Source organism: Saprolegnia diclina, assembly GCF_000281045.1.
Source record: "Saprolegnia diclina VS20 unplaced genomic scaffold supercont1.1, whole genome shotgun sequence".
Lineage (NCBI taxonomy): Eukaryota > Oomycota > Saprolegniomycetes > Saprolegniales > Saprolegniaceae > Saprolegnia > Saprolegnia diclina.
In genome coordinates, this window is record NW_008246068.1 from 1,697,029 (window position 1) to 1,719,875 (window position 22,847).

A 22,847-nucleotide genomic window follows, 5' to 3' on the forward strand; every position below is an offset into this window, starting at 1 on the left:
GCGGCTACAAAGGCGCTGTGCACGATGCGGCGTTGACAGGACCATTGCAATCTGCGTATGTATCAAGTCGATACTGTATGACGTGGCAAGAGCAATGTCACGCGAGGTGTTTGCTTAAGATCTCATAGGACGCGTGAGGGTCGTCGTGCTGGCTCGGCGACGTCGCGTCGACCTCGTACTGCATCGTCTTGGTGTAGAACTGGAGCGCGGATGCGTTGGCCTTGAAGACGGTCAAGACGATCCACTTCATCTGGTATCGCCGCGCAATGAGCTCCAGCAGCTGCATGAGCCGCTTCCCAAGGCCGCGCCGCTGCAGCACCGGGCCAATCTGAAGCTCGTACACGTAGACGATCTCGGCGCCGTCGTCCTCGACGAACCGAAAGTGCACGAACGCGTCGACGTCGCCCGCGATGAGGTACCGCGCCGCCGGATCAAAGAGCTCGGCGCGCTTGGCGGCCATGTCAAAGCCCCACGACGATTGCTCGTAGAAGCTCTGCATGTTGGCGCAGAAGAGCGCCTCAATTTTGGTCTTCTCGCCGGCCGTGAGCTGCGCGGCTGGTAGCGACCGCAGGCCCACGGTCACGTCGCCGGCCGCGTACGAGGCGAATGGTGCAAACTCGAGCATGAAGTCATCGACGCCGTTGGCGCGGGCTAGCGCCGCCTTTCGCGCGAGCGCCTGCTGCTCTTTCTTCGTCAGCCGCTTCGCCTTGGGTGGCATCGCGCTGTTTGTGTGCTGGTTGACCGGCCGCGTGATTAAATGTGGCATATAGTGCCGAAAATAATACCAGCCGGTGCGGTTGACGGCAAGGGAAACTTCGCATCGACCCTCAACCAACTCTGCGAAAGCACAGAGGAATGATCAAGGCCGCGTACCCGGTGTGGATTTAGTGCTAGCTTTCGCAGACGCGTGCGAGTGTCACACAGTCCTTGCGCCGGCGTGCTACCCGCCTTCAATGTGGCACATGCCGAACCCCAGCATGGAAGTATACGTATATAGAGGACCTGTGGCAATGAATAGTGACTGTTCCAGACTTGGCTTTTGTATTGCATACAAATTCAAAGACGGCAATAAGTCAAGCCACACACTCAGTAAAAGAACTGATGGAGGACCTCTCGCCGAACGAACAAGTCGCTGCCTTCACGGCCGCCGGTGCTTTCGCCGGCGCCGCCATCGGCTCGGTCGAGTCTGTGTGGCACATCCCCAAGCTCGGTACGTCCTGCCATGTCTCTGCGCCTCCAAGCTTGACGAACGACGTTGCCTGCAGGCGAAGCGCTCCCGAGCTTTTCGCACCAGCTCCGCGCGATTGCCCTTCGCTCGGTACGCTGTAAGCACCCGCACTGTCTATCGCTCATGGCCCAACGTAGGCCTCGTTCGGCATGATCTCGTTCTCGTACGCTGTCGGCAAGTCGACTGCGGTAGGCAAAACACCCACTCTTGTGCCAAGGCGCTCATGGGCTTGCGTAGGCTTCGATCCGCATGAAGGACGATGTCTTCAACCCGATCGTCGGTGGCTTTGCGGCCGGCATCGTGCCGGGCATCTTGCGGAAGAGCGGCACGGTCGGCCTTGGTGCCGGCGCGGCCATTGCCACGGTCATGGCGGCCACCGAGTACTTCTCGGCGGGCGCGGAACCCACGGCGAACAAGTGGGCCTCGCGCTACGACCACCTCAAGAAATAAACGAGGCCACCCGTGTGTGTGTTATTTCTTCGACGACGTCGTTATTCGAGTCCTCCCGCCATCTACCCAGCGACCTGCACGCTGCAGTCGACGCCTAGCGACGCTTGACGCACGCAAAATGGACGACAACGCCGTACCTAGGAACCCTTCGAAGCAAGCACACGTGCCGTCCTTGTAGTTGCAGATGCCTCGGTTGGAGCACTCGACGTAGCAAAGGTTGCCGGCGGCGCCCACCGAAGTGCTTCCAGCCGCGGCGACGCCCGCGCAGTCGGTGTCGATGACACCGGAGAGCGGGTCATTGTTGGACGGACAGCGCCCTAGCAGAAGCGAGCATGTGAGACGCAAAGGGCAGACCATGCCGCACGAAGGGAGCAATCGGCGCCAAACCACTCTGGCACTTGGGTCTGTCCGGACGCCAGGCCGACGGGCCATGACGAGTCGCACACGCAGCCAAAGATGCGCTCTTGGTCCCATGTCGTGGTCGTCTACGCCGCATGCGTCGTCATCTTGCTCACCACCGGTGCGATCTACCTGGAGCCCATAGTAGGTTCTCGCTGGCGAGAGCGGTAGTGCCGTTGCTTGGCCCGCCAGGTACCGCATCGCAAGGCAGCGGCCGTGGCCCGAGCAGCCGTTCGGGCAGCCCGCTAGTCGTTTTGCTCAGTGGTCGATGTTTAGGAGCACGTACCGAGTTCGCATGAGAGGCCCTGGAAACCGGGAAAGCAGGTGCATTCGCCCGTGTTGGTGTTGCAGATGCCCATGTCCGAGCACTCGGCGAGCACAGTATGGCCCGTCGTCTCGGACGTCGGGACGCTGGTCCACGAGAGGCCCGCCGGACACGTGCGCAGCGAGCAGTCGGGGCTCTTCCAGATTGAAATGTCGGTCGGCGCGCCCCACCCAACCTGGCACGTGCACACCTTTGTGTGCGTATTGCAAAAGCCATGGCCGTTGCAGTTGTTGAGCGTCGCGCAGAGGTCGCCGCCCTGCGGGTTGTAGCCGGCGACGCCCGCGAGCCCGACGAGAAGGTTAAGATACCGCATTTCCGTAGCCGTTTTTCGCGATCTTGCATCATGTTGTCGCTTGACGCCGTCCGCTCGATAGCATCTTTGTAGGTGGCGAGGCCACAGGCAGCGGTGACGGCGACCTCGACCTCGACTATCAACCTCGGTGGCACCCTGTGGCTCCATCATGCATTCATGAGGTCATGCGGCCTGGCAGGCGCACACTTACCACTCGCCACTCGCCACTGCACGGAGCGACTACGGTACAAAGCATACCGGCGGCGCCTCGACTCGGCGCACGCCGATTGTTCCACGCCATACTGTGCCATGCGCCTTGCCACCGCCTTGCTGCGTGCGGGCCTTGCTGCGTGCTGCAGTACTGCAAGACCAACCCACTTCGCCGCTTCTCCAGTCGTCCATGAAGCATCGTCACGGCCAATGGCCATGCGGCGCGCCCGTCGCCTGCGTGCTACGCCCGTGTGCCAGCGACCGCCGGCGCTTGGATCGTGGCCGCCTGTCGACCTCTATGAATGCATATCCGTGGTAACCTCTAAAACTGGATATTTCGGGACGCGGAATCCACCACGCATTTGTGGACGACGTAGCCGACGACCAACATGGTGTCCATCCGCAATGCAACGGTACTGGATATGAATGACGTGGCAGGCCAAGGCTCATGCACGCTCCTGGCAGGTGACGGATCTTCTCGCGATGCAGAACGCCAACCTGTGGTGCCTGCCCGAGAACTACCAGATGAAGTACTACTACTACCACATCATGTCGTGGCCGCAGCTGCTCTACGTGGCCGAGGACCATGACGGCAAGATCGTGGGCTACGTGCTCGCCAAGATGGAAGAGGAGGCGACGGTGCCGCATGGGCACATTACGTCGCTCGCCGTGCTCCGGACACACCGCAAGTGCGGCATTGCCACCAAGCTCATGAAAGCGGCGCAGCGCGCGATGGTCGAGAGCTTCAAGGCCGAGTACGTCTCGCTGCACGTGCGCGAGGGCAACGCGGCCGCGATCCACCTCTACCGACACACGCTCAAGTACCAGGTCTACGACATTGAGAAGGGCTACTACGCCGACGGCGAGGACGCGTACGACATGCGCCTTCCGTTCACGGACAAGTGCAACACGGCCATGGCCGCCAACGTCGCCAAGTGGAACAAGTACCTCGCCGACCTCGGCAAGTAGACACGGACGCAGAGGACGATGCGCGATGCGTTGTGCTTAATAATAATAGGTGCGGATGTACTGATCGGACGTTCGGCGGACCTTGGACACCTCGGGCGCGATCCCATGCCCTGCGACGAGCTGCACGAGGAGCGCAAGCCGCTTGAAGCGACGGTGCAGCGGCCGGCCGCGCTTGACGTAAATGTCCTCCTCGCCAAACTCGTCGACGTACGGCGACGTGAAGAAACAGGCGCGCCCATGCACGCTCACGAGCAGCACACTGCACGCCTTGAGGAGGAAGAACGCGCCGTTGCCATGGCCGCAGTGCGCAACGTGGCGTGAGCAGGCGCCTTGGCCGTCGACCTTGCAGCAGTCGCTGCCGGCACAGACAGCAACGCCGCAGCGCAGGCAGAGCGCGGTGGTCTCCATCGGCAGCGACGTACTCGGGCACCGGTGGCCGCTATGAAGCGCGTACAAGTCCGTGTACTTTGGCGGCAGCAGCGTGCTGTGCACGTGCCACACCCACGGCACGCTGCGCACGAGCACGAGCGGCAGCGCGGGGACCTGCGCAGCTCCGAGCATCGGAGCGATCCAAGTGCCAAAGGCCTTGGAGCCAAAGACATCAGCGGGAAGTGGCACGCCGAGCTGCTGGCAGAGGCTCGGGAGCGAGCTGGACCCGCGCAAGGTCGAGACAAAGTTGAGGTACAAGCCCGCGTCCGGGTCATCGGCGCCGCGGAAGACGGCGCGGGCGACGAGCGTCGCCTTGCGCAGAAAGCCAAGGACCGTCGACTCAAACACGGCTTGGAGCATCGAGCCCGACGGCGCAGTCGCCGCGATCGGAAGGCCCAGTGACGCGCGCCAGCCGTCCACGGACGTCACAGTCACATCACGGGGCAAGGCGTCAGGACACGCTGTCGTCGTCTGCACTAGCGCTTGGACCATTTGCAGCACAGCGAACGCCCGGATCGTCCAGAGCATCTCGGCCTTGTCCTGGACGACCGCGCACGTGAGAAGCAGCGACCGAAACAGGTCCTGCGACAGCAAGGGCGCGGTAAGGGCAGCGAGCACGTCGCTGGTCGGAGCCGACCCTTCCAGCGCCGCCGCCAGTGCATTCGGGACTGCGCCTGCATACGTGCTTGGGAGAAGCGCGGGGAGCAGCTGCAAGACGAGGCGAAGCGCCTCCAACTTGGCGTCGTCCCGGGGCGTGAGCGCGTCCAAGCACACATCCGCGTCGGGCGGCAAGTCGACGCCGAGCCGGTGCACCGCGACTGCCTCCGGGGCATACGCCACATGCAGAAGCGCATCCGAGAGGCCTTGGGTCTCGGCGGCAGCGAACGCGTCGGCGACCGTGTCGAGCACCGTGGCCGCGGCCGACGTGAGTGGCATCTGCAGCGACTCAACAAACGCGTGCATGGCGTCACGGGCCAGCGTCGGGAGCTACAGACAACGTAAAAGCTCATTTGCCAAGAGCTAACTCGAGCCTACCGAGGGCAGCGGCGACGACCGGAGACGCGATGGGAGCGAGGTCAGGTGCAAGAGGACGCTGTCGACGCTGCTCGCGCCTTGGAAGAAGGCTTCCATGGCGTGGCCCGACGTACTTGGCGCGCGTGGGACATATGGCACGGTCGTACTGCTCAGCGCCTTGCAGAGCGGGCAGAGGAACTCGCCGTGGGCGGCGTCAAAGGCGACGGCCGAGAGCAGTGACGCGTCCGTGTCGCGGCGGATGGTCGACCGGTACTGCTCGACGCACGAGAGGTGCACAGCGTGGCCACACAGCTGGACGTGGATCGCCGTCTCGCAACTACGTGCGAGTTGTCAGATGGACGATTCCAAGCACAAGCCAGCGCGTACCTCTGCGGTCGGCCAATGCGTTGGGCGAGGCCGATGTATACCACCGGGTCGTCCTTCTTGGCGTGCGCGCAGATGATGCACTCGGGCGGCAACTGCTCGAGGAGCGTCTCGTCGGGCCTCTCTGCCTCTGCCTCGACGTCGTCCTCCGCCTCGAGCAGCGTGGTTGCGAACTGCGACTGCCGCGCCAGCATCGCCGCCATCGCCTGCTGCTGCTTGTGCTTCTGCAGTGCGAGCCGCGCCTTGGCGTCCAATGGTCCGTTCGTCCGTGTCGTGACGACCCGGAGGACGTCGGCAGCCAGGAAGCGCGCCATCGCCGCGTCCATCGCCGCATAGGCGTTGAGGACGTAGAGGATCCCCGCCAGGAGCGGCGTCAGCGACGCTTCGCCGAGGGCCCGCAGCCGTGTCGCATGCGCTGCAAGGAGCTGCACCAGGCTGCCGTCGCCGCACCTACGCCAGTGTCAACACGCATCTTGATTCGCGTCAAACGTACGGTGCATGGGTGCCAGAGGGCAGAGGCAGGCCAAGGCGCTCGTCAGTCGGGGTGGCCGCCATCGTGAGCTCGGGCATGAGCGCCGCCGTCGCCGCGTCTCGCTCGGACGACGCGGCCAGCACATGCAGCTGGAGCGTGAGCAAGTGGACAACGCGCGTCAGCACTGTCTCGTCGGCGCCGAGGTGCGCGTCGCGCAAGCAGTGCCGGAGCACGGCGAGAAGGTCGGGCGTGAGAGCCAAGTCCCGGACGCGGGCCATGTGCGGGTGCGGCAGCGGCAGCGCAGCGACAAGCGGCAGCGGCGTGTCGCGCCAGTTCTTGAAGACAACGTCGTGGCGCGCTTCCTGCGCCTTGATATGCCGGGACGGGCTGAGATGCAGACAGGCCGGGTCGTACTCGGTATACACCGCGTGCTTGAGCACATACTTGGCCGGCGCGATGCTGTCGATGGCCGCCGACGGGCTCTCGGCAATCGCGTCGAGGACCGACTGGAGCTGCTTGTTGCGCGTGTCTTCGGGCAGCGCTTCGTACCCCGGGTACGCGTACACACTGGCCGCTTCGTCGCGGAGCGTCGAGTAGTTGCACGGTTGGTACAAGAGCAAGTGCACGAGCTTGCGCCGCAGCGCGACCTCGGCGCCTGTGGTTGACGGCGGCGGCAGCTCCGTGAGCAGCCACAGCAAATGGAGGAGCGACTGCGACACGAGCTGCGTCTGTTTCTCAGGCGTCCACGGGCGCACAGTCGGGCCAGCGAGGTACGACGCGACGCCGTACCGGTCGAGGAAGCGGGCCAAGAAGGCGCGGGGCCCCAAGACGACAGCCCCAAACTGCAGCAGCGCAAGGTCGACGTCTCGAAACGACACGTGCGCTGTCAAGTTGGGGAAGTAGTAGGCCTGGTCGGCGTAGCTCGTGGCTTCGTGCGTCATGAGCTCTTGGCCGTTGCGGACCCAGAGATGACTCGCGATTTGCGCCGACAAGACCAGCGACCGCAGCGGGTACTCCAAGAGGCTGTCCCACTCGTCGACGTTCTGGACGCGGGCGGTAGCAAAGGCGGCGACGTCAAAGGTACCAGCGGCAAGCACCTCGAGTACGAAGAGCCCGATCGCTTGGTGCAGCGGGTGGTGGAGCGACACGGGCTCGGCCGCCACGTCAAACTGCACGAGCCGTTGATCGGCGACGGTGTGGTAGCGACGTCGTGACGCGTGCGCCGTCAGCGCCGGCCAGAGCCCGTCCCAGATGAGCGCCGCCGTCGTCTCGTCGAGCCCTTGCTTGGCCATGCGGAGGCCTTTGAAGAAGCTCTCGGTGACCGACGCCAGACTCAAGTGGAGCATGAGGGCGTTGTACCACGGCATGTTGTCTTCGAGTTCAATGTGCGCCTCAGATTCGCGCACTCGCACTTGGGCATTCAGGTGCGACGCATCGACAAGCAGCCGGGCCCACGCGCCGAGGTGCTCGAGGAAGGCGTGCGCGATCGACGGCACGAGCAGTACAAAGCCGAGGTCCGTGATGACAGGCTCGTAGCGCGTAAAGCGGACAACAATGTGGTCGAGGTTGATGACGCGCATCGGCGTCTGGAGCGCGTCATCGACCTTGGTGAGCTCAAGGCCCTCGCCGAGCACGTGCAGCAGCATCGGGAGGAGGCCCTTGTCGTCGACGAGCTGCGGCACGATCGACGGCGTCGTGAAGATCTGGACGCTGAGCCCAAACATCGCTTCGTTCTTGGTCCCGACCCCGCAAAAGTACTCGCGCATGACCAGCTGGTAGACTTCGACGTAGAAGAGCGCGAACTGCCACTTGAGCGTCCGGTCGCCCATGAGGTTCAAGTACGCCGAGTGCAGCGCCGTGACAATCGCCTTGGGCAGCACCGACGTCGCGGTGAGCAGCTCGACGATCGGCTCCATGTCACTCGACACATGGGGGTAGACCTTCTCGATGCAGGCGACGGGCTCAAACAGCAGGCCAAAGAGCGACTGCTGCAAGGTCGGCGAGAGCCGCGCGAGGCCGTGGACGTACGAGAAGAGGTGGACCACGATGGCTTCGCGTGCGAGGTGGTCGTCGTCGACGACGGACGCGAGCCAGCCCTCGGCTTCCATGGCCTGCATGAGCGAGAGGGCTTCGGGGAGGAGGACCTTCTCCTTGAGGAGGGCGGCGCCGTCGGCGTCGACAGATTGGGTGAACGCCTCAGCAAACTCGAGCGAGTAGCCCTTGTCGATGAGCGACCCCGTGAGGTCCTGGTCCGTGTGCACGTCGTCGTTGGAGATGCGCACGTGGTACAAGGTCGGGAGGTCGTCGTCGCTGTGCTTGCGCTTCTTGGGCTTGAGCCGCGCCTCGATCTTGGTCGGGTCGTGGTTGTTGGTCGCGCGACCTGCAACGTCGACCATGTACACGATGAGCTCGCGCAGCACATCGACGATCGTGGCGGTCAAGGGCGGTGGCAGCTCGAGTGGCGTCTCGACGACCTCGAGATCGCTGCTCTGCACGCGGTGCGCCGGACACATGCCATGCACCTGCCACGCCTCCGTGTCGCCGCAGTCGCACATGCCGCCCGGCGATGTCCGGTGGAAGAAGACTTGGTGGCCGTCGTGGTCGGACGCCTCAAAGCACGACTGGCACTGCACGCACGTCTCGTCCATCTCGCAGTCGCGGCAGCTCCACGAGATGTCGTTCTGCTGAAACATGTAGCCACACATGCGCTTGGGCATCGTGAGCGCATGCGCCTCGTGGACATGGCGCAAGTACGCGGCGACGTTCGGGAAGCTGCCGCCGTCGGCCACGCGGATCGCAGCATGCAGCGCAGCCTCGGCAAAGTCCGGGAAGCGCTCTGGCTTGTGGCCATACGCGAGAAGGCTCACGATCCAGCCGGCCTCGAGCACGGGCTCAAGCCCATGGCGCAGCCGGTCCTCGACGTAGCGCCCCAGCGCACTCGGGCTCGCGAGGTGCGACATCCGCTTTTGTCCACGCCACAGAAAAAGCTTGCGTTTCGTATACCGCTGCTCATGGCATCGTCGAGGTGGCATCTGCCGAGAATAGATGTCAGCTGCCGAAAACAACACGGAGTTTGCCATTTCGAGGTCTGCGACGCGGCAGCGTGCAACGTCGACGCGCCGGCGCCCCGTGGACGCGCAGCCATTGTATACTAAAACCAAGTGCCCGTTCAAGCGCGGACCGACGGGATGCGACGGCTGTGGACACGGCGCCAGGCAGGTGGCGAGTATGCCGAAACTAAATCCCATATGGAGTGGCATGTGCCGCAAAATAAAACAGGATTTGCACCATGGACGACGAGCGCATGGCAGCGACCGACGAGGTGGCAAACGAGCCCATGGCCGAGGGCGAGACGGCGGAAACGGGCACCGACGAGGCCATGGTATATGCGTGGTTCGAGCACTCGGGTGCGATGGCGCCAACGCACATGTACAGCCTCACTGCCCCGTTCGCCTCACAGTTCACGCGGGGCGTCAAGGTCTCGCCGGACGGGCTCTGCCTCCTGAGCAACGCCGACGACAACGTGCTGCGGCTCTTTGACGTCAACCCGGAGGTGCAAGACGCCGCCTTGGAGATGCCGGAAGGCGGTACGGTCTACGACTTTACGTGGTACCCGTTCATGACGTCGTCGGACGCCGCGACGTGCGTGTTTGCAAGCACGTCGCACGCCCACCCCGTGCATCTCTGGGACGCGTACACGGGCGAGGTAGCAGCGCGCGTAGGTTGCCCGCTCATCGCTGCTGTAGCTGCGCGCCACGTACCGCGCATACGACCACTTGGACGAGCTCACGAGCGCGTACTCGGTGGCGTTCAATGCCACGGGTGACAAGCTCTTTTGCGGCTTTGAGCGCACGATTCGGTTCTTCGACACGACGCAACCCAGCCGCGACTTTACGACGCGGGCGCTGAGCAAGACGCGCAAGTCGCGCCACGGCCAGCGGTCCTTCTCTCGCCGACGACGTCCGTAGCCCCTCACGCCATGTCTAGGGGCATCATCTCATCGATTCACTTCAACCCCGACCACTCCAAGTACAGGCTTTGGCGTCCATGGTAGCGACTCATGGTATCCTGTGTGTAGGATGTATGCGGCCGGGTCGTACAGCGGGCAGACGTGCATTTATGCCGAAGAGTCTGGCGACGAGCTCGTCTCGCTCGAGGTACGCATGTCCGTCGAGCGCGTTGGTCGTAGCATGGGACTAGGGCCATGACGGCCACGGCGTCACGCAGGTTCAGTTCTCGCCCGACGGCAACTTCTTGCTCACCGGCGCACGCAAGCACGGGCTCATCCAAGTGTGGGACATTCGCAATACGATGCAAGTGCTCTACTCGCTGCCACGTCATACGCCGACCAACCAAGTACTTATATATGCGGTGATGCCATTGGCTCATACGATTGCTAGAAGATCGCCTTTGACGTGCACTGCGGTGGCCGCTACGTAGCCACGGGCAGCGAGGTAGTGGCCCTTCTCGTGGCAGTGCCAACGGTCGACCTCGCATCCTAGGACGCCAAAGTGCTGCTGTACGACCTCACGACGGGCGCGGCCGTCGATGAAATTGGAGGTTTTGCCGGTACCACTGACTACGACCGGTGGGAGTTGCAGCCACGATATCCTGCGTAGATGCGGTCAACGGCGTGTCGTTCTTTCCTGCCGGCACGACTGCGCAGGTCGCCTGCTGCACGGGCCAGCGCCACTACGACGTGCCCAAGGACATGCGTGACGACGACGACGACGACGCTGACGCGACGGCGCGAAGGACGCTGGCGGCCAATGGCATTCACTTGTACGAGTTTGCAGCGAATACGCAATAAGATGAGGATATAAGGGTGGTGCATCTTCAACTACCGTCGGCGGTTCATACCGCCGTAGCCCTGAACCTGGGGCTTGGGCGCGTTCGGGTCGCGCGGCTTGGTCGGGTAGATCTCGGTCGTCGTCGGCTCGTACCGGCCGCGCCAGCCGGTTTCGCTGGGCATGACAAAGTCGGCTTCGTTCTCGATGCCCTCGAGCTGCATGCGCCGCCGCTTCTCGCGCTGCTCCTCTTCATGCCGCGCTTGGCGCTTGGCCTTGACCTCTTCGAGATACGCCATCTGCTTGGCTTCGATGTCGACTTGGTCGCGGATGCGCTTCTTGGCCTTCTTCTTTTCCTTCTTGAGCTTCTTCTTCTCGTCTTTCGAGCGCTTGACCTTGAAGACGTCGACGCCCTTGTGGATATCAAACTTGGTCGCGAGCTCCTTGTCCTTGTACGCGTGCCCTGCCTGCCCGCGGAGCTCGTCTATCGCGTCGTCGAGCGCGTCGTCGTCGTCGACGCCGTCTTCCTTGTCGCGAAGCTCCTTCGGGAGCTTGTACTTGTGCACGTGGTCGACGCGGAGGAGGCGCTCGAGGAGCGACGAGCCGTTAAAGTTGTCGACCGCCAGCACCGTGGACCGGTGGTCTTCGTACTTGAGGAAGGCAAAGCCCATGGACTTGCCCGTGTCCTTGTCGCGCACGAGGTTGATGTCTTCAATCTCGCCGACCTGGCTAAAGACGCAGAGCACGTCGCCCTCCGTGAGCTCGTACGAGAGGCCGCCGACGTAGACCCACGCCGACTCGCGGTAGATGTGGTGCCACGAGCCTTCGTAGCTCACGCCCTGGTCGAGCTCCTGCTGGTTCAAGCGCTCGATCTCCTTGATCACGTTCATGGCCGGCCGCTCGTTGGTCGCTCTCGCCCAGTCTCCGGATGCGACACGTGCCGGCGGATTCGGCACGGTTCGTTTTCAGGCGGCACATGCCGAAGCTAAAATGCCTCCTTTTGCAAGCCAAGCCGGGCCCTCTCGCGTCGACGGTACCCATTTGAGAGTTCGGACAGCGCATGTGGCTTCTTCATCTGCCTGTATAATACAGACGGCGCGTTGACGCTGTCCTGGATCTGGTCCTGGATGATGAAGACCAGCGTCCATGGCCGACGATGCAACGTGGCATATGCCGCCTTTTACCGGCCATTATCAAGTGGCAGATGCCGAAAACGCCGAATATAAAAGGAGAGACCATGCACAAGCCTTCGCGTTCCTTCAGGAGGCGGAATATATTTTTAATAAAATAAAATTGGACGCCATCCCGCAGGATCGCGACTGACGATGACGACGGCAACCTTGGCGAGCCCGGCCACGCTGGCGCAGCATGTCACGGCGCAGCTGGCAGATGCATCCGCTGTGGACGTGCTGCCGCCTGGCTGGCTCCAGCACTATATCGATGAAGGCCATGAGCCGGCAGCGCTACCGGCGTACCTCGAGGCCAGCCTGCTCGCGGCCGTGCATGCATCGGGCGCGACGCACTACGAGAGCGCCGAGACGTTCCTCCATGAACTCCACGACGCCCACGCCAAGACCGTGCCAAAGCGCGTGTGTGGCTACATGTTCAAGCACAACGACATTGCATGGAACTGCCGCGACTGCCAAATGGACGATACGTGCGTGCTGTGCCAGACGTGCTTCCAGCGCTCGGACCACACGGGCCACCAGGTCTTCTTCCATCGAACGACGCCCGGCGGTATGTGCGACTGCGGTGACGAAGAGGCGTGGAAGCCATCGGGCTTTTGCCCGCAGCACCAGGGCCATGCCGCGGGGGCCGACACGCCGCCGACGCTGCCGCGCCCGATCGCGCGCGTCGTGGAGGCCCTCGCGTCCGAGGTCGTCGGGCTCCTCACGCGCGTCGCGCATCGCTCGGTCGTCTCCTTTGACGACGAGCTCGTCGCGCAGGCCGCCGAAGCGACGCGGCAACAGCACTTGCGTACCTTTCCGACGGACCTTCGGCCCAAGCTCTTCCACGTCCGCGTCTCCAACGACGACGTGCACACGGACGAGGAGCTCATCGTGTCGCTGCAGAAGAAGGGCTTCACGGCCGTGTTTGCCCAGACGTTCACGCACAGTGTCGACAAGGCCGGCGCCGGGTCGCTCCGCCGCAACGAGACCTTTGCAGACGCGCTAGCGCTCATGCGCGTCCTTCTCGCTGAGAACTGGTTCGTCTCGATCGTCGACGACATGCACGAAGCCCTCGAAGAGGTCGCATCGGCCGCCATCGGCTACCTTCTCGCGCTCACTGCCGTGTCGCCGTCGGTGCTCTCGACGTTGCTGCTCGCGCTCTTCGCCCCCGTGCAAGCAACGTACGCCGACAGCCATGACGACTACCGGCCGATCCGCGTGCTATTGCAGGCCACGCCGTTCTTGAAGAAGCCGCTCATGCGCCATCTGAGTCTCCTCTACCTCAAGCTCATGGGCGACCGCGACCGCAAGCTTGAGTTTGCCTTGGTCTACGCGCGCGTCTACAGCAAGCTCGCGCTGCAGTACTTTTGCGGCAAAGGCACCAACAAGGAAGCGCTCTTCAGCCTCGGCGTCCAGCTCTTTACGACGCCGTCGATCGTCCACGCTCTCGTCCACGACCACGGGTTCCTCGATACGATCTTACTCGCGCTTCAGAGCGGCTTTGATCTGGCGCTGGACCAGAATGGCCATGTGGACTTGGACCACATGGTCTTGCGCTACCGCCGGTACCAGCCGCTGATCATGGACCTCAACCACATTCTGGTGATCCCCGATATGGCCGCGGCCTTTGGGTCGCCCGAGACGCTCGAGATTTACGTCCAACTGCTGCACATGCTGTGCGGGATGAACCCCCAAGTCCGCATCCCGGAGGCGCGTCACCACGTCGACCACGTCGACGACCGCGGTTGGATCAGCGCGTTTAACCTCCATTTAACCCTAGCCGCGATGCCCCCCGCGCTCTTCAAGGGCCTTCGCTTGCTGCCGCCCGAGGCTTTTCAGAACGTGCTGAGAACGCTCTTGGTGACGATCCGCTCGGCGCTCGCGTCCAATGACGCCAGTGACGGCGTCGGTGTCGACGCGTGCCCCGTGTCGTTCCACTACCCGCTGCACCATGTACTGAGCCGCGTACTCCTCGAACACCTCTCGCTCCCAGAGACGTCGCCGCTAGCGCACTTGCTGCCTTCGGACAAGATGGTCTCGGTTCTCGAGCCGCCGCTGCGCACGCTCGTCTGGGCGTCCCAGATTGCGAGCCAGCTCTGGGTGCGCAACGGCAACGACCTCATGATCCGGCAGCTCACGAGCTACTACAACATTGGCTACAACCTCTCGTTTCGGGATCTGGACGTCGCGCTCGTGCAAGCCAGCGTCGTCGTACTCGGCCATACGCGCTTCATGGCGACGTTTACGCGCCGCTACGATCTGAGCGGCGACTGGCTCGTGGCGGCGGGGCCGGAGAAGCGCCGCTTGTACGTGGCCGACTGCCTCCTCAAGCTGCTGTGGCTCGTCACGGAGCTGCCGCCGCCCTCGACGCAGCGCATCGAGGTCATGCTGCGTCGCGAAGTCGTTCACTTTCTGAGCTACCAGCCGTTCTTGTACTCGGCGCTGCGGGAGCAAACCGAGCCGCTCTACGCCCGTCCCGGCCTCGAGTCGGTCTCGGACGACGCCAAGAACAAGCAGCTCATGGCTGTGCTCCACGAAGTGGCCGACTGGCCAACGACGACGCAAAACGAGCTGACGCCGGCGAAATTCTCGCTCAAGCCCGCGCTCTACAGCGAGTACGACCCGTCGTTCGTCCATGTGAGCCCGATGAACCACGTGAAAGCCCAAGTCGCCCGCCAAGACGCGCTCTTCAAGACGTGGACGCCGTCGCGTCCATATCTTCCGATGGTCCAGGAGCTGCCAGCGTGCCATCCGTCGATGCAGCCATGCCGGGATCTCGTCGTGTCCCACCATGTCTTCCAGCTGCTTCGTCTCTCTCTCCGGGATGCAGACGACGAGTCGGTGCTCAGCCGTCTCGTGCATGTGGTCACAGTGCAGCTTCTCGTTGTCACTGCGTCGAGCGCGGATGCAGTTTGGTACGAGCTCCGCCGCCCGGACGACGAACCAGTGCCCTCCTGGGTCGCCGCCGAGACTACTGCACTCGACGCCGCACTCGAGGCGTCTGCGGCAGACGAAGAAGGCGCCGCTGTCGCCAAGAGCAGTCTTCTCGCAGCGTTGACCGCCAAGGCCATGGCGTTCCGTGAGACGCTCGAAGCGTCGATCAAGCCGCTCGTCTCGGCGCTGCTCTTTGTGCTGCAGCGCGTCCAGACGTTGTTCCCACGCAGCGCCACGTTCCTCGCGCTGACGGTCTTTCCGGCGGCGTCGGCCACGAGTCCGTCTGCGACCGCGCCGATCGACCCCAAGGCGCGCCTCGCTTTGCAAAAGCTCAAGCAGCAGCAAGCCATGGCGGCCATGCAGGCGCGTCAGTCGCAGTTTGCTACGATGCTCGACGACGACGACGCCAGTGACAATGACACGATGGACAATGACGCGACGGGCCATGGCGAGTCGGTCGAGGCCGCGCAGCCGCCGCCCGACTGCATCATCTGCGCCCAAGTCAAGAAGGACGAGCCCGTCATGTTTATAGGGCTGGCGCAGACCGTGCCGTCGTTCACGTTCGTCTGAGGACTATGCGACATGTCTCATCATCTTGTACGAGTAGGCGGCATCGCTTTGACATGCTCTCGCCCACGATCCACGTCTCGCTGTGCGGCCATGCGCTGCACCTTCCGTGCGCCCAGCAGTACCTCTCGACGGTCGCGCGCGAGGTCGGCGCGTCGCTCTTGCAGCAGCACGCGATTGCGTTTGATGCGAGCATGGGCGAGTTCCTCTGCCCGCTCTGCAAAGGTCTCAGCAACTCGGTCGTCCCGTTCGTCCCACGGCCAGTGACACGGCCCACGAGCCTCGAGCGCTACTTCCAAGGCGCGATGCAGCCCGACAAGGTGGTCGAGTATTTGCAGTCGCACTTGCCGTCGCAGCTCGTGACGGCACCGCCGATGGTATCCTTCATCTTCACCAGCCGATGCGACCTCTGGACTGTGTAGGAGACGGCCGCAAATGCATACGAAGGCCTCGCTGCGTACCTGCACTCGCTCCGGAACCTCCGGCCGGTCAACCTCACGAACCCCGTGTCGGTCGTCCGCATTGTCCTCGACTCGGTGAGTCAAGCGTTCGAGACGGCGCAGCTCCGCGGTCTCTCGGTCGCCTTGGAGACGCTGGCGTACGACGGTGACGCGTCGCCGTCCCTGACGCACCGCCTCGGTGTGTCCCTCCCATCGGACGTGGAAGCCGCGTTGGACCCGTTCACACCGCGCGACGACGCCAAGCTGCATGCGATGCTGCTGCTCCTGCGCCGCCTGCCCGTGATGATGCCGGCGGCAACGTTCCACGATGTCGTGCCGACAGCCCTTGCGGCGGCGCTCACGGGTGATGCGGGCGTCGTCACGGACGCGGCGTTTGGGACGCGCGTCGCGTCGGGCATGCTGCCGTCACTGGGCTTGCCGCTGCTCTGCCACGACTTGTTCGGGTCGCTCCTCCTCACGTGCTCGGTCCTCCGTGAGAAGGCCGAGATGCTCTGGGCCATCCGCGGCTTTGGGTGTCTTGCGATCGTCCAAGCGCTTATGCAGTGCCTGGAGCCCGTCGACGATCTCGTTGAAGCGAGTGACGGCTCGACGACGGCGATGACGCCTGTGACGGCATGGCGTCAATCGATCGCGAACGACCTTGGTGTAACAGTTGCCCCGACCGCACCGGCCGGTGACGTTCTGCACTTGGCCTTTGAGACGACCGTCTTGAGCTTCCTGCGCAAAGCAACGCTCTTGGCGCGCGCGATCTTCCGCGGCCCCGACGACGATGACGCCGGGCAGTACCTCAACTTTGTCAACCATCTGCAGCTCTCGACGTCGGTCTCGGGTATGTGCCAGCAGCTCGGGGTGCCGCTGCCCGCGGATCTCTTGGCGGCGACGTCGTTCCAGCCTTTTCTGCACAGCCACTTGCAGCGGACCCGCACGGTCGTCGCGCCGCATGCATGGAAGTACCCGAGTGACGCGCCCTTGGTCGACGGCATCGCAGCCAACTTGGCGGTGCTGCCCCGGCTGCCGCTGCACCGCCACAACCGCAGTCTCTGGGCGGTGCATGTGGCGCTGACCCCGCTCGCGCGCCTCTACACCGACTTGTACGCGGCGAATGGCCACCATCTATGCCCGAAAACCGGGCTGCCCCAAGAGTCAACGGCGCTCTGCATGCGCTGCGGCACGGCCGTGTGCGCGGGCACCGACTGCTGCAAGCGCAACAGCCGCGGCGCCTGCTTCCAGCACGTGGAGCACTGCGGCCACGGCAACGGCGCGTTCTTCTTACTCAGAGCGTGCAGCATGCTGCTCGTGAGCGTGCACGGGCGCGCCTGCTTCTTCACGTCGCCGTACGTCGACGAGTTTGGCGAAGAAGACATTTACGTCAAGCGCGGCCGGCCACTGCATTTGCGCCCGAAGCGGCTGCTTGCGGTGCTGCAGCATTTGGCCGGGCACTCGATCGCCGCCGAGGTGTCCAAGGTCCGTCGGACGTCTGATCAGTACATCCGTGCCTACTACTACTAAGCTCAATCGATCGGCTCGACTAAGTCGTATCTCCACTCGATACCATTGGAAAGCGCCATGCAAATGCTTCAAGTTGATGCACTTGTCGGCGTGAATAACCGGATGGCAGGCAGCAATATCCGGATCCCGAACGCAAAACCTCGTGGCAGTGGCAGTTGGAGACGACCGGTCGTATGGTCCGGACCAAGACGAGCGAGAAGGCCAAGGCCGCCGAGCGCAAGGTGCCCAAGACGCCGCTGACCATCCCGATGGGCGGGATCGACCTCGAGACGGAGGAGGTGCTGCGCGTGTACACGGCCATCGTCGACCGCCACAACCCGTACCGCACGCCCAACGTCGCGTCCGCGTACGACGAGCCGGCCATGGCCGCCAACTACGACGTGACGCTTTACGATATCTGCCGCAAGCCGCGACAAGTGGTCCATGGCACGCTGCAGATCGACGCCTCCTCGCTGCACGACGAGCTTCACTGCGCCATCTGCTCGGGTACGTCTTCTTCCTTCGCTCGATCGCTTATCGCTAACCGATGACGCTAGGCATCATTCGCGACGCGACAGTCATTACGGCATGCTTGCATCGCTTCTGCAGCGGCTGCATCCAGCGACACATCCACGAGAAGGGCTTGTCGCCGGCCTGCCCCGTCTGCAACACGGTGGTGTCGACCCGGCGTGCGCTCCGGCGCGACGAGACGTTCGACCAGCTCATCCACACCATCTACGGCGACGTGGCCGCATACGAGGAAGCCGAGGACGCACGCATCCAGCTCAGCAACAAGCGGGCGTTTCCGCAGCTCAACCTGGGCAAGCAGCGCGACTTCCAGGAGAAGCAAACGCCAATTATTACCAACAAACGAGCGCGTCGCTAATCGACGGCCGCTTACAGCACAAAGGGCACGATGGCCTTTCGGCGGAGGCGCTTGTACTCGTCGCCGTACGTCTTGTAGTAGCCAGCGTGCTTCTGGAGCGCCCACTGCGTCATCTGGAGGAAGCCGACGAGCGTAAAAAGGTAGCCTAGGCCCACGTGAGCATCTTGAGACCTCGATAGATTGAAATACCAAAGAAGATTTGCGTGAAGATGGAAAAGCCGACCCAACCGAGCACCTCGAACGTGTAGTTGGGGCACGAGACGAGGAGGAAGAGCGGGCCCTTGGGGATCGGGCGCTCGCTCGAGCCTTCCTTGGCGCGCATCGTGCGCAGCTGCACGTGGACGCAAAAGTTGAGAAACTCCGACACGGCGAAGATCGCAAGACCGAGCGTGATCTGCGACTCGGAGCTTGGGCCCACGTAGTCGGGGTGGCACAGCGGGTAGCCAATGACGGCGCCAAAGCTCCAGTAGTACATGCAGTTCTTGAAGAGGTTGAAGAGCGGCATCGTCGGGCGCGAGAAGCGGTGCACGAAGAGCGTCTCGAGCTCGCGCTTGAGAAAGTGGAGCGTCCAGCACACGATGCCGAGGTACGCCGTCTTGGCGAACGGCTTGGCCGCCGCGTCGGCGCCGTACAGGAACGCCGGGCGCGTCGCGTAAAAGAACACAAACAGCATCGGGCCGAGGTACTCGAGGAGGAAGACCGTGCGGTACCCAATCTGCGGCCCGAGGTCCTTGAAGATCAAGGTCGCGCCGTCCTTGACGCCGAGCGACGCCAGCGTCTGCGCGTCCCCGTTCAAGTTCTACGTCGGCACGTTGGCGACACGTCTACAGGTCAAGCGAGTGTACCTTGAGCGTCTCGCCGACCTTGAGCTTGAAGCCTTGGCGGTGGATGCTGAGGCGCGAGCTCTTCTGGAACTTGGTCTTGAGCGTCAAGAGCGAGTCGGTCTCGGCCACGTCGAGGCTGCCGTAGTCCTTGCCCTTGGCGTTCACGATCGTCACCTGCATCGTCAAATCTCAACTGAGTTCTTATCCGGTGGCATGCAAGTGCACTACGTCACTTTGCCCTTTGCGTGCGGTCAACTCTACGCCGCATGTGATTGGCTGAAATAGAAGGAAAGACGGCGTACGATTGGTCCATCCGGTGTCCGCGATCGTTGATGCGACAAAACTCTCCAACTCGATATGGATCGCGACCACATCAAGTTGTAGAGATCCACGGCCGCCGATGAGTGCGACCGAGAGCGTCCTCGGCTGGGTCCAGACCGCGACGTATGCTGGCGGCGCGGCCCTCGCCGGCCTCATGATGCTGCTCTACGTCTACCAGGAGAAGCTGTTGTACCACCCGAGCGTGCCCGGCGTGCCCAAGCTTACGACCGAGAACCCCAAGGGTAGGCTGCCTGCCATTGTGCCATTGGGCAAGCTCATACGATGTGGCATGCTAGGCTACCAGCACCCTGCCGAGTATGCCATTGACGCCGAAGACGTCTACATCGCAACGAAAGACGGCGTGACGATCCATGCGTGGTTGCTCAAGCAGCCCACGATGGTGAATGTGCCCACGATCCTCTTCTACCACGGCAACGCTGGCAGTACGTCGATCGTTTGCCTACGTTGGCGGCGCTGAGGCTGGTCATAGACATTGGCTTCCGCCTCCCAAACGCCGTGCAGATGTACAAGCAGCTCGGGTGCAACATCCTCCTTGTCGACTACCGCGGGTTTGGCTTGAGCCTCGGCGACCCGACCGAGCGAGGCCTCCAGCTCGACGCCGAGGTACACACGATCGCCGCTCTCGCATCGTCGCTGCCATCGCTCACGCCCTTGCGTAGGCCACGCTCGACTATGTGCTGCAGCGAAAGGACATTGATGCGACCAAGCTCATCGTCTTTGGCCGGTCGCTTGGCGGCGCCGTCGCCATCTACCTTGCCGAGCACCGTGGCGACCAGGTACTACACTCGTCTCCCAACCTATCCAACCTATCCAATCTATCCAAACCTATCCAAACACTGTCTAAAACCGCGATAGATTGCGGCGGTCATGGTCGAAAATACGTTCTTGAGTATCTCGGCGATGGTCGACTCGCTCCTACCGTGGCTGACGTACGTCAAGCGGTTCTTGCTCGCGATCGACTGGAGCAACGAGCGCCGGATTCCGAGCCTGTCGCACCCGATTCTCTTCCTCGCCGGCGAGCAAGACGAGCTCGTACCGCCCTTCCACATGCAGCTGCTTCACGACCTCGCCCGCCGCAGCCGGCTGCGCAAGTGGCACCCGATCGCCCGGGGCACGCATAACGACTCGTGGGTCAAGGGCGGTAGCCTCTACTTTGAGGTCATGCGGGATTTCATCACGGCCGTGACAAAGACGACGTCGACGTCGACGACGTGCGATGTCAGTGTCGAAGACAACCAAGCGCATGCGATTCCCAACATGCTCGACACGCCGCTCTTCCAGCGAACGTCGACCAAGTCCAAGGACGAATAGTTTGACGAATAGTTTCAATGTATCGAGTAATGCCAACGCGCAAACGTTACTGCGAAAAGAAAGACGTGATGCGGTCTTGGTTTGACCACTTCTTTGAATGTGGCTTGGCGGCTGGGTTGCTACGACGAGGCGAAGGCGACGTCGTCTGCTTGAACGCCGGTACGTCGTACCAGTTGGTCTCGACGTCCTTCCGGACAAAAGCCAAGATCCCACCCGATGCCGGCGTCGTCGTCTTGAGCTTCTTGGCCGGCGGTGGCGTGGCTTGCCGCTCGACGTAGCCGACGAGACTTGGGGCGGGTGTTGGCGAGGCGAGTGGGGCCGGCACCGGACTCGGTGGGTTGTCTGGGATCACGGCCAAGGCTTCTCTCGCCGATGTAAATGTCTTGAACGGTTGGTCATCGTCCGTCAACGTTGTAGTCTCGGCGCTGATCTGCGTGATCTTGTCGGTGGTCACTGTGGTTGTGCTCTGCGTGGCGATGGCGGGTGCTGCCACCGTTGGCGGCGGCATCGGCGACTTGGCAGGGCTCTTACTGAAGTAGCTTGTGATCGACGGCGGCGTCGGGAGCTTCTGGATGCACTCGTCGCTGTCGAACGTCGGCACACCCACTACAGGGAGTGTCGTTGAAGGTCACCGAGCAAGTAGAGTACTCTGCTTGGTCACCGCGTGCCAGAGGAGGCTCGTCGGCGGTCGAGCGGCCAGCAATGGCTGCACGACGGGGAACGGGTCGCTCGACAGCCACGCGTTCGCCTCATCCGGTGTGGCCAACAGCACTGGGAACCGCGTGTGAATGGCCGCAAAGGCCCCGACGGCTTCGGCCGTGACGATCGAGTACGTGTAGAGGACGTCGCCACTCGCACCGTCGACCCACGTGTCGTAGACGCCGGCCATCTACGCCCATAAGTCGTCCAGACCTTGCATGAGGCGCCACCGACCCGCATACTGGACGAGGACGATGCGCCATCATGGTAGACGTAGTACGGCTGCTTCTCGGGCTTCTTCCACTCATAAAACCTGGAGCGGTCGATGCGATCAACATGGAGGCTCGCCATGAACCCACCCGTCAAGATGCACGACGCAGCGGCGCGTGTCGACAAGGCGGCGATACGCGGGCGTCTCGGTAATGCCCTCCGAGCTACACTGCGTGGAGCGACCGCGCTGTCATTCGGTACGGCCTACCGGGCGTTGAAGCGCATAAAGTGGTTGGGCTTCTCGTGGCTGCCCGTGTACGACGGAATAAGACCCCACTAAGATTCGCCAGCATGGCCATGGCGCGCAGCAAGCGAAGGTACTACCTTCATGGCGCGGACCGTCACTTGCTTCGTGCGTTGGTCCACGTACTGGATCGGCGTGTACATGCCCGGCGACACGTTGTTGCGTGGAACGTCTACGCGCACGCGTCACGCGCCAGCGATGGCCAATAGCAATGGGCCTACACTTGTCCATGCCCACGCACGCATCGACGGTCGTGCCCGACGCGGCGGCGACCTGCGCTGGCGCGAGCGTGCACCGCGCCCGCCCACACATGGTTGTATTCTGGTTGTCTTTTCGGCATATGCCACTTCTACCACCTGTAGTTTCGGCACGGCCGACCCTCACGTCGACCAAGCCAGAGACCACTGCTTGTTGAGATCGTCAAGCGCAAGCCAAAGGACACGACAATCTCCGTTGCTGGACCTCGCACCGTAAGGTAAAGTCGACGTCAAGATGCACGTCAAGATGCACGGTGCTAAAGTAAAAATGCAAAATAGCACAAGTCAAAAAGCACGTTAGCAAAAGATCAAAAAGTGCGATACTTCTCGATTTATGCGTGTCATCCTTGCGCAGGGGCCATGCTAATCTTCTCTGTATCGTTCCAATTTTTACGGATGATCCCCGAAGGGATTCCTGACAGAGGAAATTTGACAC

The 22,847-nt window shown here is 62.8% G+C and overlaps 12 protein-coding genes across 12 annotated transcripts; 6 read left to right on the forward strand and 6 right to left on the reverse strand.

Annotated features, from left to right (window-relative positions):
* Positions 1–83: 83 nt before the first annotated feature.
* Positions 84–750, reverse strand: SDRG_00563 (hypothetical protein). The gene has a single exon (XM_008606045.1). It carries the CDS (start codon positions 716–718, stop codon positions 98–100), a length of 621 nt encoding a protein of 206 aa, XP_008604267.1. The 5' UTR covers positions 719–750; the 3' UTR covers positions 84–97.
* Positions 751–1,063: 313 nt separating this feature from the next.
* On the forward strand, positions 1,064–1,711 carry SDRG_00564 (hypothetical protein). The gene is made up of 4 exons (XM_008606046.1): positions 1,064–1,210; positions 1,266–1,318; positions 1,366–1,416; positions 1,466–1,711. The coding sequence occupies exons 1-4, from the start codon at positions 1,102–1,104 to the stop codon at positions 1,676–1,678; spliced, it is 426 nt and encodes a 141-aa protein (XP_008604268.1). The 5' UTR covers positions 1,064–1,101; the 3' UTR covers positions 1,679–1,711.
* Positions 1,712–1,740: 29 nt separating this feature from the next.
* On the reverse strand, positions 1,741–3,103 carry SDRG_00565 (hypothetical protein; the record flags this gene model as incomplete). The annotated part of the gene is made up of 6 exons (XM_008606047.1): positions 1,741–1,772; positions 1,816–1,995; positions 2,043–2,163; positions 2,210–2,322; positions 2,364–2,850; positions 2,906–3,103. 6 exons carry the CDS (start codon positions 3,101–3,103, stop codon positions 1,741–1,743), a joined length of 1,131 nt encoding a protein of 376 aa, XP_008604269.1.
* A 13-nt stretch (positions 3,104–3,116) lies between these two features.
* SDRG_00566 (glycerol kinase) lies at positions 3,117–3,942 on the forward strand. Its single transcript, XM_008606048.1, has 2 exons — positions 3,117–3,317; positions 3,370–3,942. Exons 1-2 carry the CDS (start codon positions 3,294–3,296, stop codon positions 3,871–3,873), a joined length of 528 nt encoding a protein of 175 aa, XP_008604270.1. The 5' UTR covers positions 3,117–3,293; the 3' UTR covers positions 3,874–3,942.
* On the reverse strand, positions 3,883–9,149 carry SDRG_00567 (hypothetical protein). Its single transcript, XM_008606049.1, has 4 exons — positions 6,194–9,149; positions 5,704–6,150; positions 5,338–5,653; positions 3,883–5,289 (listed from the first exon to the last, which is right to left on the reverse strand). The coding sequence occupies exons 1-4, from the start codon at positions 9,130–9,132 to the stop codon at positions 3,910–3,912; spliced, it is 5,082 nt and encodes a 1,693-aa protein (XP_008604271.1). The 5' UTR covers positions 9,133–9,149; the 3' UTR covers positions 3,883–3,909.
* Positions 9,150–9,452: 303 nt separating this feature from the next.
* SDRG_00568 (hypothetical protein) lies at positions 9,453–11,016 on the forward strand. The gene is made up of 8 exons (XM_008606050.1): positions 9,453–9,878; positions 9,919–10,112; positions 10,160–10,201; positions 10,251–10,329; positions 10,373–10,528; positions 10,573–10,626; positions 10,675–10,741; positions 10,792–11,016. The coding sequence occupies exons 1-8, from the start codon at positions 9,462–9,464 to the stop codon at positions 10,980–10,982; spliced, it is 1,200 nt and encodes a 399-aa protein (XP_008604272.1). The 5' UTR covers positions 9,453–9,461; the 3' UTR covers positions 10,983–11,016.
* Positions 11,013–11,849, reverse strand: SDRG_00569 (hypothetical protein; the record flags this gene model as incomplete). The annotated part of the gene is made up of 1 exon (XM_008606051.1): positions 11,013–11,849. One exon carries the CDS (start codon positions 11,847–11,849, stop codon positions 11,013–11,015), a length of 837 nt encoding a protein of 278 aa, XP_008604273.1.
* Positions 11,850–12,284: 435 nt separating this feature from the next.
* On the forward strand, positions 12,285–17,599 carry SDRG_00570 (hypothetical protein; the record flags this gene model as incomplete). Its single annotated transcript, XM_008606052.1, has 3 exons — positions 12,285–15,622; positions 15,670–16,006; positions 16,052–17,599. The coding sequence occupies 3 exons, from the start codon at positions 12,285–12,287 to the stop codon at positions 17,597–17,599; spliced, it is 5,223 nt and encodes a 1,740-aa protein (XP_008604274.1).
* Positions 17,600–17,772: 173 nt separating this feature from the next.
* SDRG_00571 (hypothetical protein) lies at positions 17,773–18,464 on the forward strand (the record flags this gene model as incomplete). Its single annotated transcript, XM_008606053.1, has 2 exons — positions 17,773–18,085; positions 18,136–18,464. The coding sequence occupies 2 exons, from the start codon at positions 17,773–17,775 to the stop codon at positions 18,462–18,464; spliced, it is 642 nt and encodes a 213-aa protein (XP_008604275.1).
* An 11-nt stretch (positions 18,465–18,475) lies between these two features.
* SDRG_00572 (hypothetical protein) lies at positions 18,476–19,468 on the reverse strand (the record flags this gene model as incomplete). Its single annotated transcript, XM_008606054.1, has 3 exons — positions 18,476–18,609; positions 18,654–19,263; positions 19,310–19,468. 3 exons carry the CDS (start codon positions 19,466–19,468, stop codon positions 18,476–18,478), a joined length of 903 nt encoding a protein of 300 aa, XP_008604276.1.
* A 183-nt stretch (positions 19,469–19,651) lies between these two features.
* Positions 19,652–21,029, forward strand: SDRG_00573 (hypothetical protein). Its single transcript, XM_008606055.1, has 5 exons — positions 19,652–19,851; positions 19,906–20,052; positions 20,100–20,233; positions 20,290–20,406; positions 20,486–21,029. The coding sequence occupies exons 1-5, from the start codon at positions 19,689–19,691 to the stop codon at positions 20,939–20,941; spliced, it is 1,017 nt and encodes a 338-aa protein (XP_008604277.1). The 5' UTR covers positions 19,652–19,688; the 3' UTR covers positions 20,942–21,029.
* Positions 20,988–22,466, reverse strand: SDRG_00574 (hypothetical protein; the record flags this gene model as incomplete). The annotated part of the gene is made up of 7 exons (XM_008606056.1): positions 20,988–21,547; positions 21,590–21,830; positions 21,875–21,953; positions 22,000–22,074; positions 22,119–22,186; positions 22,235–22,326; positions 22,376–22,466. 7 exons carry the CDS (start codon positions 22,464–22,466, stop codon positions 20,988–20,990), a joined length of 1,206 nt encoding a protein of 401 aa, XP_008604278.1.
* Between the last annotated feature and the right edge of the window lie 381 nt (positions 22,467–22,847).

Excerpts from the sequence above, each read along its gene's own strand:
- SDRG_00563 (XM_008606045.1), bottom strand. The coding sequence starts at position 718 with ATGCCACCCAAGGCGAAGCGGCTGACGAAGAAAGAGCAGCAGGCGCTC.
- SDRG_00564 (XM_008606046.1), top strand. The coding sequence starts at position 1,102 with ATGGAGGACCTCTCGCCGAACGAACAAGTCGCTGCCTTCACGGCCGCC. Across the intron at positions 1,211-1,265 it reads GTGGCACATCCCCAAGCTCG|GCGAAGCGCTCCCGAGCTTT; the intron begins GTACGTCCTGCC and ends CGTTGCCTGCAG. Across the intron at positions 1,319-1,365 it reads GCGCGATTGCCCTTCGCTCG|GCCTCGTTCGGCATGATCTC; the intron begins GTACGCTGTAAG and ends GGCCCAACGTAG.
- SDRG_00566 (XM_008606048.1), top strand. The coding sequence starts at position 3,294 with ATGGTGTCCATCCGCAATGCAACG. Across the intron at positions 3,318-3,369 it reads TGTCCATCCGCAATGCAACG|GTGACGGATCTTCTCGCGAT; the intron begins GTACTGGATATG and ends CGCTCCTGGCAG.
- SDRG_00567 (XM_008606049.1), bottom strand. The coding sequence starts at position 9,132 with ATGTCGCACCTCGCGAGCCCGAGTGCGCTGGGGCGCTACGTCGAGGAC. Across the intron at positions 6,151-6,193 it reads CCCTCTGGCACCCATGCACC|GTGCGGCGACGGCAGCCTGG; the intron begins GTACGTTTGACG and ends ACACTGGCGTAG. Across the intron at positions 5,290-5,337 it reads GGTCGTCGCCGCTGCCCTCG|CTCCCGACGCTGGCCCGTGA; the intron begins GTAGGCTCGAGT and ends CGTTGTCTGTAG.
- SDRG_00568 (XM_008606050.1), top strand. The coding sequence starts at position 9,462 with ATGGACGACGAGCGCATGGCAGCGACCGACGAGGTGGCAAACGAGCCC. Across the intron at positions 10,627-10,674 it reads ACGTAGCCACGGGCAGCGAG|GACGCCAAAGTGCTGCTGTA; the intron begins GTAGTGGCCCTT and ends CTCGCATCCTAG. Across the intron at positions 10,742-10,791 it reads TGAAATTGGAGGTTTTGCCG|ATGCGGTCAACGGCGTGTCG; the intron begins GTACCACTGACT and ends TATCCTGCGTAG.
- SDRG_00573 (XM_008606055.1), top strand. The coding sequence starts at position 19,689 with ATGAGTGCGACCGAGAGCGTCCTCGGCTGGGTCCAGACCGCGACGTAT. Across the intron at positions 19,852-19,905 it reads TACGACCGAGAACCCCAAGG|GCTACCAGCACCCTGCCGAG; the intron begins GTAGGCTGCCTG and ends GTGGCATGCTAG. Across the intron at positions 20,234-20,289 it reads GCCTCCAGCTCGACGCCGAG|GCCACGCTCGACTATGTGCT; the intron begins GTACACACGATC and ends GCCCTTGCGTAG.